The 13,361-nt window shown below is 48.3% G+C and overlaps 1 protein-coding gene across 5 annotated transcripts in view; it reads right to left on the bottom strand.

Annotated features, from left to right (window-relative positions):
• LOC139056115 (autism susceptibility gene 2 protein-like) overlaps window positions 1-13,361 on the bottom strand; it is a 444,462-nt gene that overhangs the window by 185,006 nt on the left and 246,095 nt on the right. For 4 of the 5 annotated variants that reach the window (XM_070534006.1, XM_070534008.1, XM_070534007.1 and 1 more), the window contains one exon: window positions 6,564-6,599. In XM_070534006.1, the coding sequence (XP_070390107.1) occupies window positions 6,564-6,599 (36 nt within the window). Of the gene's footprint in view, window positions 1-4,165; window positions 4,202-6,563; window positions 6,600-13,361 lie in introns of those variants that run through there. The other variant, XM_070534009.1, reaches the window with a different exon arrangement.

Here is a 13,361-nt window from a genome sequence, read left to right as displayed (position 1 = left end):
TAGGCGGAGAAGCCGCATCGATCTCCGGCGCGGCTGCGGCGTGTGTGCACGTCGGCTACCGCAGGAAGACGCAAGGAGAAGGAGGAAGAGGAGGAGGAGGAAGAGGTTGGCGGACGAAGGGAGTAGTACCGCTATACAACACCGCAACCAACGGCGGGCCAACACGCGAGGCGCCGCCCGCCACGCTTGCTTGCTAGAGGCATCTTTCTCGCGCAGGGGCCCACTCTTCCCTGATCGATCACGTCAGCCGGCCGGCAGCCAGGTTAGGCGAGGATTTGCGCGGTCTTAGAGGAAAATGCCCGGCGTTCTAGGGCCGGTTATCCGGCGCCGTTGGCGCCAAAGCTCCTCCCGTTCACTGTCCGCGTCTCCCACGATCTCCTCGCGATCCCCCAGTCTTCCTTCTTTCTTTTCTCTCTCTCTCCGTCATCCCATTTCCCATTTTCTCGAGACGGGACACAGGAGGCAATATCCCTTGAGAACGCGGCTCCCGAGAAAGCCGTTTCCTATATCTCATCTCGCCGCCGCGGCCTGCCTTGTACACTTTTTCGTTTTCACACAGCGTGCGCCGCTCAGCGCGCTCTGCGTATCTTTTAGCTCGCGTACTGTAGCCAAACAGGCCGAGAAATGCCCTTTACGGCGATTCTCAACAGCTCCCTAAAATGAGCAACGAAAACTCATATGAGCTAGAGTGGTGCCGCTGTAACCACTGGTTAATGGAAAGAACGCATAAAAGCCGTTCCGGAACGCTTCACCATGTCTCACGCAAAATAACGGTTAAGGTAAGAGATGGCAATTCTCGACAGCTGCGGACATGCAAGCTTACGTCCCTGTAATGAAAACGCACACAACACACAAAGTTGTCAGGGAAGCCCCGTGGTACTTTTCCAGCTTTCTATTCATGGACGCCTCAGTCTGACACCGCGCAATTTACTACATTACACCGACCACGCCTTATATGCTATTCTAGAGAACCCTACAGACAGAAAAAAAAAAGTGAAGTTAAGGAAATGCAGGGAGGTCAACTCGACGACACCTTCGGTTAACTCCTCTACGCAGGAAAAAGTGGAGTTGAGGGATAAAACACAGAAATAAAGAAAGTAGAGAAAACACCGAGGGTTTCGATTCGTCCGGAAGTGCACATCGAAACTACAATCGCTCACTGAAGTTTCCCGAGTTCAGAAACTGCAGTAACGCATGTATCGCTCTCCGGGCTCACAAAGAAGCAGGAAACCGACAGCTGTGACGTAAACGGACCAATTTGTGAATGAGACGACAACGTTCGGTGTGCGCTATAAGGCTGAGCGACGAAATCGTTTCTGCTCGTGCACTATACGCAAGTCCGTCAACGTGGTAAAACTAGCACAAGCCCGTTATTTATTCGATCTTTTCAACCATTGTCGGGCCATTTCTGCCATGTCAGGCACACACCTCGAATTCACACGAACGTGCACAAGCAGCGCGTTACGCAAGACCTCGTTTTCCGCACACGCATTGGACTCCGCTCACTTACCACGTACTTGCAGCAGGTGACACCGTGAGCGATGACCGGTTGACGGAAAGCCTCAATACACAATAGGAAAAGAAAGTATACTCCTACATGGCGGTTGTTTGTGTGCAGTGGTGCGCGGTAGCGAGCAATTTAAATCGGCGAGTGTTTTAGCGCTTGCATTCGGTTTTATTCATTTATGCATTCTGTGCACCAAAGACCCGCTCTATTGCAGGCTTTGCACTCGTTCCTGCGCGAGGATTCGGGGCGCATGCAGCGCGTGCAAATTTTGTGCGAGTGGCCGACTCGCGCGCTTCTGACGTGCACGTTTACGCGTGGCATCCGAGGTCACGCGCGGCGAGCCTCCGCGATCTCGGAGGCCACGGTTTATGCAAATGCGTGAATTCATTTGCATCTGTAATTCCTTTTGTCAATTCTATCATCGTCCTTACCTTCTCAGTTCGTTACTGATATTGGTGGTGTAGTTGGCTTTCCGGTATTCCACTTCCCACGTTTCCGTCACTTAATAAACGAAACAACAAGTAAACATGCAATTTCACTGCTGTCAAAAAAAAAAAAGCTCTCTATGACGCAGAACTAAACAAAAAGGCAAGCATCAGAAATTCCGCTGCCCGAACATAGTGAAAGGCGTGAATTCATCGAAAGGTGCGAAACATAACAAGAAACGCCCCACGCCCCACGACTGTATCAAGAGATTGTTGCTCAGCTGTGCACTCCATCAGCATGCAGCACCGAACGCTCACGCAGTCCTTCGCTCGAGAAAAAAAAAAGAAAAAGAAAGAAAAAGAAAGAAAGAAATGGTAGCCGCCGTCTCCTATATACCACACACGCAATCGATTCTGCGGCTGAAGCACCGGAAGCGCGGGGAACCCCGACGCAATTTCCGGCCGAGGGAGACGAATGGGAGCACGCGCGCGGTTGCTGCCCTGGATTCGCGCCCACGGTGAGCTTCCTCCTTTAGTTTATTATTACTTTTCTTTTCCTCCTTCTCCTTTTTTTTTTGAAATTTCCTGCTATACACTGCACGCTTCTTTTTCCAAACAAACAAGCGCAGCGCTATGCAAACAGACTGCCAAGCTTATTGATTCTCGCTCGAACGTATACTCCACGGCGAAAATATACCGAGGTGACTTCGGAAAACAGTTTTACGCGAGCAGCCCGACGTTCCAAATACGCGCCGAGCAGCGCGAGTTCTCGCGGAACTCTTTAAACCGCGTGCGTAGAACAGTGTGCCAATGAGAAGGCGACGTTAGTTCTGCAGTATATGTCTATAGGTAAGATTTGTAGTGAGCTTCACTGCGCACACATCAAGACTCGCAGCGTGCCCTTCTGCCACACTTTCGTATCCCGTATTATCTGCGTACGTCTATCAGGTACTCTCTTCTCCCCATGGCCCCCGCTATAAGCCATAGATGCTTTTTTTCTGGCTTGACTGTCGGTTTTCTTCATATCATATGATTCATATGATATATATATTCATATATATGATTCATGATATATGATCCATGATATATGATTCATATATAGCCTAACACTTTAATCTATGAGTGTGCCTTTTGTATGATGCATCATACGCATGACTGCATCCTGTTTGTCATGTTCATTAGGTATTGTATATCACATGTGCTTTCAGGTGTTTTTTTTTCTTTTTCTTGTTTGGTTTCTTGTTTTCTCAGATTCTTCCTTGTTATAGTATATTGTGCCCAAATATTGCATTTGTGATGAACTACTTATTTCTTCTGTTTAGTGAAACCAAAACCTTTGCAATAACACACTTATGATTATATAATCTATTTATATTCTTTGTTCACAAACACTACCCTATATACTTGCCCTTCCTGTTATAATCCCATGAGGGATTGACAGTATGTGAAAATAAATAAATAAATAAATAAATAATGATATCACATCACAGATATCATGTGTATGTGCGCGTGAGCGAGACCGCTGGAGCACGCTAAGAAATTGGAACGTTTCTTTACCAACGCTTACCAACGTTACTGTACTTCTTTACCAACGTTACTCGACGTTTTAAAAACTTCTCTCATCAGTGCACGCAAGCGCTGAGTCGCAGGGAAAAGGCGACGACGCCAATGCAACTGCGCGTAAACGCCATTGTGCAAAGTGGCCAAAGAGCACGCGACACAGCGGCCGCTTATCGGGGAGGAGGGGGGGGGGGAGCGGGGGGATGAGAGCGAGAGATCTCCGCGACGGCCTTGCCCTTATCGCCGAAAGGCCACGAGCAGAGCACGCCACGCATTCCAACCCGACCACTAGCGCGCGCTCGACCGGCGTGCAGCTGCACCCGCAGCCCTCGAAGCCGCCACGCGGTCAACGGAGAAAGCTGCCGGTTGACCTGGCCCCGCAGGGCGCCGCCACCGCTTCGGATTGTGAGTCACCCAAAGAGGACAGGAGGCGCGTCCACACCGCGCTGCGAAGCGAGCCGCGAACTGGCGCGCGCAAAATATGGTGAGGGTCATTTAATTCGCTTTCGAAGCAATCAATCACTCCTATTGCTCGTCGATGCTGTCCTCCCAAAGCGAATGTACACATACACTGTATGGAATATATTTTATGCCTTGTTAGATTGATGCTTATGTTTCTTTTTTTTTTTCTGCATGCGAATAGTGTCTGTAATTCTTCGAACATTATGCTTACCAATGGTGCTGTATTGTTCATTTCTAAGTCGTACTGCACGAATGCGCTTGATGTTCTGTATCTCCTCCCACTGTAATGCCTGTAAAGGTGCTGTGGGTATTGAATAAATAAATGAATAAATAAATAAATAAATAAATAAATAAATAAATAAATAAATAAATAAATAAATAAAGGTGGCAACCAACCACGCGCACGAATAACATACGCAGCACTAAACAGTTAAACTCAGGCTACTGAAAAAAAAAAAAACATGATGTGATATTATATTACAGTGGGCTCCGCGACATGCTGGTATAGCAGGCAACGAATTGGCGCAATCGTTGGCAAAATCGGCCCATAGAGATGCAGAAATTCAACTCATCCGTCTATCTCCAATGGACACGCAACGCATATTAAGAGCAGTAAACAAGGACTTGCGTATGTCAACCTGGTTCAATGAAAAATACTAAGGAAACAATTCCTTACGAAGTGCACCCTCTACTCAAATACCATCTGAATGCCGAACTTTCGAAATGTACCGAGACACTTATTCATCGACTACGCTTTGAGACAGCATACACCAAACGTTTCCAACATCGCATGAAACGGGCTTCTTCCACGGCTCGCTCTTGCGCCAACGACGACGAGGATGTTCGCCGTCTCCTCCTCGAATGCCCCAGACACCCGACGCAAAGACGGCAGCTAGAATAAGCGCTACGCTATATTGTTCCTCACCGGCATTTCTCACTCGTAAAATTGGTGGGCCCACGGCCATTGAAAATAACATAGAGAAAAGCATTGAATGCACTCCATCGAACATCTTCACGAAAATACCGACATCCCTAACAAGTAGCTGAGTAGACACACAATGTAACTACAACTTGCTTTTATTATTTGCAATTATTAGCGCTTGCAGATCACGTGTTACACTGTTCTGTATTCTGTACGTGTATTATTTTAACTCTGTAATTCCACATCTGTGCAGGTGCTCATCGCAGTCAAGATCGCGGCCGCCTGGGTGACTTTGCGTGTGACTGTTTACAAACTCATTGTGAAGCGACTTGCCCTTGCCTCTTAAATTGGCCAGTGGATTTCTGGCCCTGTGACATTGTGTAATTATATTTTTCTACTATATATTTTACGAGTAGCCATCATTATAGGCTGACTACACCCCTTTCTTTTAGTTTTATTTCAATAAAGAAAAAAAGGTTTTCTTTTTAACACGGTCAGAGCATGTGAATCACAAATGTTTGCTTTTTTTTTTTTTCTCAACTATTGTTTCCATCTCTTTTTCCACCTTTACCCGTCGCTCGTTGCAGGGTAGAAAACCAGGAGCTTTTCTACCGTGCACTTAACGTTCCTGCCTTTCCCATCTCAGTTTTTTTTTTCTCTCTCTCTCTTACGTCGACCTAGTAGTGCAGTTACTATGTGGAGTCATAAATGAAAATTGTGGCGTCCCCTGGCACGCTGAACACGGACGTGCGCATAACACTGCTGTCGGACTCTGGTCGTCGCTAATACGCCAGTGCGGTTACAACGGAACAGTGGAGGCGTGCTATTGCCGTCATTCGCGAAGTCTGAGAAGCCCACTGCGAAATTACGTCGGTATAGTAATTCTGCTTTTGCCAGTTAGGGGCACGTTTTCCGAGGAACGAGGACGCACGCGTAAAACAACGCGATCTCCTGTCTTTGCGCGTATGTCACGTCGCCTCGCATTGAAGCTCTAGGAAACATTCGTTTCACCGTTTGAACAAAAAAGAAAGGAATATATATATATCCATCTGCTTTTTCTTCGCAAAGTCATTCCCCCGCAGGGAAAATACCGAATTAGTATTCGAGCGCCGGTATCAGCTTAAATATCGAATAACGAGCAGCAGGTTAACCTTTTCACGAGACGTGTGTGCCTCCAGTCTCAGATGAACCCACTTTCTCTTTTTTCTTTCTTTCTTTTCTTATCGCAAAAGAAACCTTGGAGTACTATAGGTATCGGATGTCTCCCTTAAGGGTGGCCGACCCTGTATACCTTTTACGTTGCCTCGATTTTTTTTTGTTTTCCTTTGGGAACGCATTAGCTGTTTACTTTCACTTAATTCTACCCCATACCAATGACTCCCTCCCCTCATGAGCGTGCAGGGGCCGATCAAGATGCTCGCCGTTATTGATTCCCACTCTCTTTTTTTTTCCCTGTTCTTTCCTTTTGTCTAACCTCCACTACCTGCATAGAAGCTAACTGAACATTCAATGAAATGCTAGTCACACGTATAACCATGGTGGCGCCATGGTATTCTATGCATAACCCTGCTTTCAATCTCGTGTTTGCGCACAGCTACAGGCGGAACACACCGGCCTTGCATGTACCCAGTTCGACAACTTAGACGAGTACAAGCAAAAGAAGAAGGGAAAAGCCAGAAGTACTCACCATGTAGCCACGTCCGGAACTGGACCGCGTGCTGCACTGTAAGACAAAAAGAAAAAAAGAAAGGCGAGACGATTAGAGCATGCGACACATCTTCAAGAGCAAGCGCGGAACACAAGGCATCTGTCCGAACGCTAAACGGTCACGATAATGAAGGCAGATGGCGAGATGCGCCGCTTTTCCGTGTCATTTGCGTTTCTAAAGTTTATGAACAAGCGCCGGAATGATTGACGAGTCTCTTGTCTCACTTACAGGAGCAGAACGACAGGAGCCGTTGAAAGGGGAAATAATGTAACGGAGAGAAGAGCCAACGCCGCCGCCTCCACGGCCTTTACTCTGTGCATTACCTGGTAAATGCAGGCGGTCTAGGCGTATTACCCTATGGGCGATGGCGTGAATGTGGGCGGCCTGCACGGTGCAGCCACCTGCAGAACTGAACCAGACAAGTACAGCTAAACACAGTAACGAAATGTGTTTTCTTTTGCTGCTGCTGTGAATTTTCGGCAAACACCCGCGTACGTCCCTGCCGAAAATTTACACCAGCGGGAAAGTGGAAAACACTGCGTTGCAGCAATGTTAGCTCTACGCTTGTATGGTTGAGCTCTGCGCCACCAGGTGGCCGCACCGCGCAGGCCGTCCGAGTCTGCGCCTCCGCTCATCCGGTAAAACGCCGAGTCCGCTTGCGCTTACCCGAATACCGGACACACTAAAACGCTCTATTGACTTATATGGTTTAGGCGTTTCTTCGAGCAAGAGATAAATGCATTCACGCTAAGTGCACTGAAATATTCGCATGCGGCAAATAAACATAGAGGTCGAGCGACACCAAGCAACACCAGAAGTCAATAAATGATGTTATGAGCACTAGGTATCGCGGCTCGTTCCTCATAATAATAATCCTCATAATAACTTTTTCAGCAACGAATTATGCTGTGCAGTAGATAACGGCGTCAAAGTTGTATTACTTTATTTTGAGGCGCCGTTATACTCAACAGAGAGAGTCGAAGTGGTTAGATGATGCTTCGTGCATTTTCTAGCCAGGTTTCATAATTACATAGTAAGTAAATATCGCCTAAGCCCGACGCAATAAAGGAGCCCCAGAGAGTACGCCGCGGGTTTATGCACCTAAAGACCAATGCCCATGAATTTTTTTTCCTGCCACTCCTGAACAGCAACTGCGAAAAAGACGCGTACCAAAATACGTACACCGTGACAGAGATATCAGTGCTCGTAATAAGCAGTCATGTAGAGTTAGGCGTGAAGGATAGGGTTTATGTTCTGTACCGTGGAAATAACCTGAACGGAGGAGTGTGTTCCGACATATATAGATCCATTTACTAAGTGGAGAAATTGTTTATACCAATAGATGAGGATAATTCTTCCGTTAGCGGTTTGGGCAGACAACAATTGAACTGTCCGTTGCGGCTTTATTATCTTTATTAGTCGCAGTGTTATTTTTGTTTTCATCACTATCATTTTTTGCTTCATTTCTTGCTGCCTCATAAAAAAGTGGACCAGCCGAGTTACTCTGCACGTTAATCTCTCTCCACGGCGACCCATGCACAAGAGAACAGTCGAAGGGGACATACAGTATAGTAATGAAAGTGAACTCCACGGTGCGAGCATCGATAAGGAAAGCGTGCTACAAGTGCAACGCCTCGCTTTCCCTCGTTTTGAGGCGTAGTATTTACGCTAGCTCTTAAACGCGCTATTGCTAAACAACCGCACTACACAATAGCGGCCTGCTTTCTGGCGTGAACGCACTTTGGAACGCATTCCTTTATGTAATAAACATGCGCGCGAGAGTGCGAGTGCTATATATACACCATGTCGAGCCCTGAAGCACCCTTCGGCAAATCGACAGCGCGATCGACGACACCGCGAGGTTAAACTGCCGCGAACAAAAGACCGCAATTAAATGTGCGTCGTGAATGAAACGATCCACGCGGAAATCGACTGCGAGGAGATCTGAGGAAAGGAGTGGGGACGAGCCCACTCGCGGCCGGCTAATGAACCACTGTCGACTGAGGCACTGCTTTCGCACGAAAATGAAGCGCACCGAGGCGAGAGATGTATGCGCTTCTCGAGGGAGACACTTCGAGCCGATTAACGGCGCAGAAGGAGGAAGAAGAAACCGCTTGTGTTCTGTTAATCAAGAATCAAGCAAGGCGGCGGTGAAAGGACCAAAAGGGGAGAAAAAAAAAAAACAGGGTACCGTACTTGCACCGTACTTGCACGATTCTACCGCGGCACCGATCGTAACGCGCATTATATTACCGGCGAAATATTCAAATAGATAACTTTGTGCCGATTCTACCACGCGCATCAATAAACGAAACCCGAATCGACGCGTACCGAGTTGAAATGATATTGTGGAACGTACAAAGACACACACACACACACACACACACACACACACACACACACACACACACACACACACACACACACACACACACACACACACACACACACACACACAGCAGAATATTTGCAGTTACTGGCTATCGGAGTCCGACGACACCTCCCTTTCGCTGTCTACCGACCACAGAAAGTCATCTTTAGTTCAAATTTAATGCACTAGAAATGTCTGACACTTCCGGAGGCTCGCGCAACCATCGTCTGCGGGAGGGCATTCCACGCACCACTGAACCAGCTTGCGATGTCTCCGAGCGTCGCTTTTGGTAGCTTCTTTCTTCTTTTTTTAAGATAGTAAGAATCAGTTTCCGTTTACAGCCCGAATGGAATTAGTTACGTTTGTAAGGCGCATGCCGCTCCGAACGCAACTTTTTATTAGAAATAAGTGCGCGCTACAATAGCGCAAATACGGTATTTTAAGATTTGCGTTGGCACGATTTTCCTGCTCTCGGTGCCCCAGCCCGCTCGCGATACCCAGTCAAAACAAAACGCCAGACTGTCGAGCAATCGTAAGCGGCATACCAGAAAAAGGGCGACGCAAAACATTTAAACAGGTGCGCCTGCCGTCGCGCGCACTGCGAAAAGGTGGAACAAAATGTGAAGGAAAACAAAAAAGAAAAGGACACAGCACGGTCGACATAACTCAACCGGCTTTGCCTTAACTTCAGCGGGGCCACGCGCACATGAACAGGTACAGCTGCACTACTTCCTTACCATATTTTTTATACGATAGCCGACAGGGGGAAGGGAGGGGGGGATACAGACCTTATAAAAAAAGCGCAATAAACTTTATGCCAAAAACATTCGCACAATAGGCAACGGTGATTAATACCACACGCTTAAAATGGCGTAATAAAAAGGTTCCCCACTAATAATGTAACCGCCAGTCTGACGGCGACTTCAGTATTAAAACACAAAAATAAAGCGTCTCGCGTCAGCCCCGCGAGCTGGCGTCACGACAGAAGGACGCAACGCATTCAGACACTCACGTTAAGTTCCGTACCTGCACGTATATGCGCGGGTGAACAAAGGCGCTAACGGAGCCACTCGACAGAGCCGTACACTCGTAAAAGGGAGGACACGCTACAACAGTAAACAGATTCACGTAGCCCACAAATCAGACAAAAAAGAAAGAAACGTAAGCGTGTCCGATTTCCGAATCCAAGCGCTCTCTCTCTCTCTATCTCTCTATCTCCCTCTCTCTCTCTCTCTACTCGCCGCCAAAACGCGCGCACTTGGAAACGGAAACGACCGTCACTCGTCGGCCGCCCGTCTCGCCACCTCTCGACAACGGGCACCGACGCAAAACTCGTTCCGGGGCGTCCGGAGCTTCCGAACTGGCGGCGAGACGGCCACAACAATCTCCCTCGGGTATGCGAAGACGAAACGGACGCCTTCGATTCTCTCGGCGAAATACGAAACGTGCGAGAGAAGAGACAACAAAACAAGAAGGCGCATTCACGAAGTCGGTGAAGAATGGGATGCAGTTTCGAAACGGATCGACGCCCACAAAATGCGCGCAAACAGTTCCTCAAGCAAGCAACAAAGCGCGCCGAAGTTCTATGTATTCCACCCCCCCCCCCCCCACATCCAAACCACCAGCCCGTGTATATATATATATATATATATATATATATATATATATATATATATATATATATATATATATATATACTGCTTTTCTGAAGTAACATAAAACGCACGCGTCATCAGTTCGATCCCTTCAAGCACCCCCTCCCGCAAGAACGCGCCTTGTACATACTATATATACGCGCGACCTATAATGCATTGTGCTCCCCCTCTCGTTCTCGGACACCTCATGTCACGCAATATTCGGTCCCTTTCCCGTTTTATTTTGCTTTTTAGCCGCAGTCCTTCTTCCGAAGAAGGCAAACGTTATAGGAATTCTTCGAACACATACTCGCCAACGTTGTAAAAGGAAGCCCCGATAAATGCGCCGCGGCGAGCGGTTTTTCTTATTTTTTTTTTTCTAAGGGAGGTCGCTCATACGGTGTTTCGGAAAGAATTTTCGAAATTGATCGGCTTTTTGTGCCCTCCTGGCCCCTCAACCTTCGCACCCCTCCCGCACCTCTTCTTGGAATATACTTAACATAAAGTAGAGTATGTGCTTCGAAACTGAAACTACGACCAGTTTGAGAAGCCTGCAGAAAGAGAGCGCAAAAATAATACAGCCTGGAGCGCTATCGAGAAATCGAATGCCCGCGGATAAACACGGGACATTCAAGGAGGAGGGAGGGGGGATGATAAAGAAAAAGAAAGAGATAGAGATACAGAGCGAGCGAGAGAAACACGAGTACGAGACGGGTTAGCCGTGTCCTTTGTGCGCGTCAGGACTTTTCAGTGGAAGTGGGCCGCTGAAGTAATAAAGCGTACGGGTCGAACGCCGTGCTAAAAACATGCAGATACTTGTACTGTTGCATGCGCGTGGCGTAAGTATGGCGCCGAACAACGCAGCGAAGAAGCACGCAATACCTTCGCGCCAGCTCTCTTTCCTAATCGGTCACTGAAAACATCGCTCATCTGAGAAAAGATGAGACGGAGCAGACGACTTCGCGCACTATACAGAACAGCAGTGTTCCTGCAAATAAACCGCACTCTAACGTTGCGTAGGCCTCGCATGATACTCCCTATATAGGTGCCTCAAAAGCTGTCCCTTCGTGCGTGCGTGCGTGCGTGCGTGCGTGCGTGCGTGCGTGCGTGCGTGCGTGCGTGCGTGCGTGCGTGCGTGCGTGCGTGCGTGCTCCAATAATTGCGATCTTCCATCCCACATATACTCTTGCGATGTGGCATGAACGATGCTCTGCTCTGTGGTCCCAAACGATACGTTGCTGGACGCATACGTGCGCGTCTCGTGATGATAAAGATTTTGCGCTCCGTGCACACGACATTGTCTATTCGTTCAGCGCCATGTAATGTAAGCAATTCGAGAAGTGGCGTTTCTGTGGGAGGCATTCACAGGCAGCTATTTGCAAGGAATTACTTCTGCCAGTAGTCCCAGCATTACAATCTCCTTCACCTTCACCTATCGCGCCCAAATGCAGCGCACACCACTCACTTTCCGGCAGTGAAGCGTATAAGCCGCAACTAAGAAGCCCCCCCCCCCCCCCCACCTCCCGTCCAAACCCTCCGGTTCTCTCATCTCAGCCGACGGCGCGGGCAGGAGTTTCGGTTAATAACCCTACTGAAACGTATCGTATCCATTTCATAATTCCATGTATATTGCAGGCGCTTTCCGACGAATTCTTATGCAATCCATATGGATTCCGTAAAACTCGTCTTTAATTTTCGCAAGACTCGTATGCTTTCCAGTATGCACGGCAACAAATCACTGGACTGCCACGAGGAACGTTTCACTGCCAGTACGAAACGAATCGGACTCCCCGAACGTCAAGGCCAAGACTGCGCGGCATATAGAGGCAAAACGCGTGCCTGCGCGTTTCGCAAGCCTTCCGACGTCGGTTTCTCGGGTAATCAACGCGCACTGCGCTCGAACGACTGTTTTTCGCTACCGTGCTCCGCCGCTTACAGATTGGTTCGTATTTCTTACAGCCGTAGCCGGCCTTAGACTAACGCTGCAATTTAAACCTCAGGTTAACAGCTCTTGCAACAATGGCCGAGCGGGGCTACGCCAACGTACTGATGCTAAACATGGCCAGCTAGCGATAATTACGCAACCCTTCGTATAACGTGCGCAGCTGCGCCGACGCTTAATGGCGCTGACAGATCGCGGAGAGAGCGCTTTCGACACAATGCTATTCTACGCGGTTAGTGTGCCGAAGAAGAAGAAGGATATTGGACGCTACAAGCTAACACAGACCCACCCACGCATCTTTCTCGTTCCCAGCACTTTCGTGACGGCGGTTTCCCCGAGTTTCGAAATTTGGAACACGCCAACGTGTTTTCGAAACGGAATACGAACGCAAGTTAAAAGCGCTTCATTTATAACGCGCGCCTAATGGAGTTATACGTCATCGTAGATAGAGCTTAGTGCCCCGCCGGGGGCTAGAGCAAGAACACGCCAGCCACAACATCTGTTACGTGCAGTAGGAGGAAGAGTTGCGTGCAGCATCGTTCCTTACGTGCTTCGCCATTTCGACGTGCACGGAAAACAGACAACACGCGGACGATGAACCACACAGAGACGTGGACCGAAAGAGCAGGGAGACAAGTTCCCGAGGGCTCAGCCTCACCTGCCGCTACCTTTAACGAACAGCAAAACCAAAACAGTAATATTAAGTTAAAAGAGAGAGGGGGGGGAGAGAGAGAAAGAGTCGGCTCGGAGACTTTCACTAAATATATTAGCATACTGGCGAAGGTTACGTTACGCACTTTAGCTGCGCCCAACATCGCTATTTTGTGAAG

Source organism: Dermacentor albipictus, chromosome 2, assembly GCF_038994185.2.
Source record: "Dermacentor albipictus isolate Rhodes 1998 colony chromosome 2, USDA_Dalb.pri_finalv2, whole genome shotgun sequence".
Lineage (NCBI taxonomy): Eukaryota > Metazoa > Arthropoda > Arachnida > Ixodida > Ixodidae > Dermacentor > Dermacentor albipictus.
Note: the sequence above shows the minus strand (reverse complement) of the source record. Positions and strands in the feature narration are given on the sequence as shown.